General features: G+C 46.0%; 1 protein-coding gene across 1 annotated transcript; it reads left to right on the forward strand.

Annotated features, from left to right (window-relative positions):
• Window positions 1–226: 226 nt before the first annotated feature.
• Window positions 227–1,926, forward strand: LOC112074407 (zinc finger protein 664-like). The gene has a single exon (XM_024141588.2). The coding sequence runs from the start codon at window positions 935–937 to the stop codon at window positions 1,793–1,795; it is 861 nt and encodes a 286-aa protein (XP_023997356.1). The 5' UTR covers window positions 227–934; the 3' UTR covers window positions 1,796–1,926.
• The last annotated feature ends 6 nt before the right edge of the window (window positions 1,927–1,932 follow it).

The following is a 1,932-nucleotide window of genomic DNA, read 5'->3' on the forward strand; positions in this document are numbered from 1 at the left end:
CAGTTCATTGATGGATCAAATATTTATTAATTGAGCCATATTTCCTGAACGTAACACTATTCAGTGTTGTATAGCAGCTCATCTGTGTGGATGGGAAGATACTTCAACACTAGTTCATTGTGAAATACTTTGGTACATGTGAGGAACCTTAACTTCATGTCTTTGTTTCACAGGGACAACCCTAACGGTTCGCTCGGTCAGTGGGAGGCTTATGCATCTGGGGAAGTCTCCAGGGTTTGAAAGGATCCAGCGACCTTATAGCTGTGATGTATGTGAGAAGAGTTTCACTCAATCAGGAAACTACGACGACACCCAAAGATACACACAGGAGAGAGACCCGTATGTCTGTCCTATATGTGGGAAGAGTTTCCGTATGTCAGGAACACTGACTAGACACAAAGAAACACACACAGGAAGAGAAACCATATGGCTGTGCCTATATGTGGAAAGCGTTTCCGTACATTCAGGACAATTGACTATACACAAGCGAACACACACTGGAGAGAAAGCCTTATAGCTGCGAATCAATGTGGGAAGGGAGTTTTACTCAACGCTTGTTCCCTGACTGAACACAAGCGAACACACACTGGCGTGACGTTCCACTGCTCAGACTGTGAGAAGAGCTTCCCTACATCAGTGAAGTTGAAAACGGCACCAGCAAACACCACAGGAGAGAAACCTTATCGTGTATCAATGTGGGAAGAGTTTTGCGAGAGCTTTATTCCCTGACTGAACACAAGCTAACACACACAGGAGAAGAAACCATTGTCTGTGATCAAGTGGGAAGAGATTTACTAAACTCAGGAACACTGACTTTTCATAAGCAACACACACTGGAGAGAAACCTCGTAGCTGTGCTATATACAGCTGTAAGCACTGTGAGTGGAGTTTTGCTCATTCAGAAGACCTAGCAAGACACCACCAGAGAAAACACATGTGGGAGGGTATTCATGTCTGTGATCAATGTGGGAAGAGTTTTGCTAGTTCTGGAGACCTGAATATACACAAGCGTATACACACAAGCGAGAAACAATATTTCTGTGATCAGTGTGGAAAGAGTTTTTCTAGTTCGGGAAACCTGAATATACACAAGCGTATACACACAGGCGAGAAACCATATGTCTGTGATCAATGTGGGAAGAGCTTTGCGTCATCAGGATTCCTGACTAAACACAAGCATATACACACCGGAGAGAAACCTTACAGTTGTGAACAGTGTGAGAAGAGATACGTTTCCAAAGGAGAGTTGAGAACCCACCAGCTTGCACACCCCAGAGAGAACTCTCTTTTCCTGTGCGATCGATGTGGGAAGAGCTTCACACACATGGGATCCCTCAATGTACACATGCGTAGGCACACAGGAGAGAAACCGTACCGCTGCGATCAATGTGGGAAGAGCTTTATTCAGCCAGTAGAATTGAAAATGCACCAACGAGTGCACACTGGAGAGAAACCCTACAGCTGTGATCTATGCAGGAAGAGATTCGCTCAGTCAGGACTGCTGACTGTACACAAGAGAACACACACTGGAGAGAAACGTTTTAAATGTGATATATGTGGGAAGAGATTCGCTCAGTCAGGAAACCTGAAGAGTCATCAGAAAACCCACACAGGCGGAGAGAGAACCCGCACAGTCGGAGAGAGAACCCGCACAGGCGGAGAGAGAACCAACACAGGTGGAGAGAAAATCCCCACAGGTGGAGAGAGAAGTCATTCAGACAGAGGACTGAATCACCTCCACACCTCTATCCTCTCAGGCATCAGTTCTCATGATCCCTCTGTCGACTCTGGGTAAACATCTCAGGATCCCTCTGTGGACTCTGGGTAAACATCACAGGATCCCTCTGTAGACTCTGGGTAAACATCACAGGATCCCTCTGTGGACTCTGGGTAAACATCTCAGGATCCCTCTGTAGACTCTGGGTAAACATC

Source organism: Salvelinus sp. IW2-2015, unplaced genomic scaffold (genome assembly GCF_002910315.2).
Source record: "Salvelinus sp. IW2-2015 unplaced genomic scaffold, ASM291031v2 Un_scaffold2621, whole genome shotgun sequence".
Classification (NCBI taxonomy): Eukaryota; Metazoa; Chordata; class Actinopteri; order Salmoniformes; family Salmonidae; genus Salvelinus; species Salvelinus sp. IW2-2015.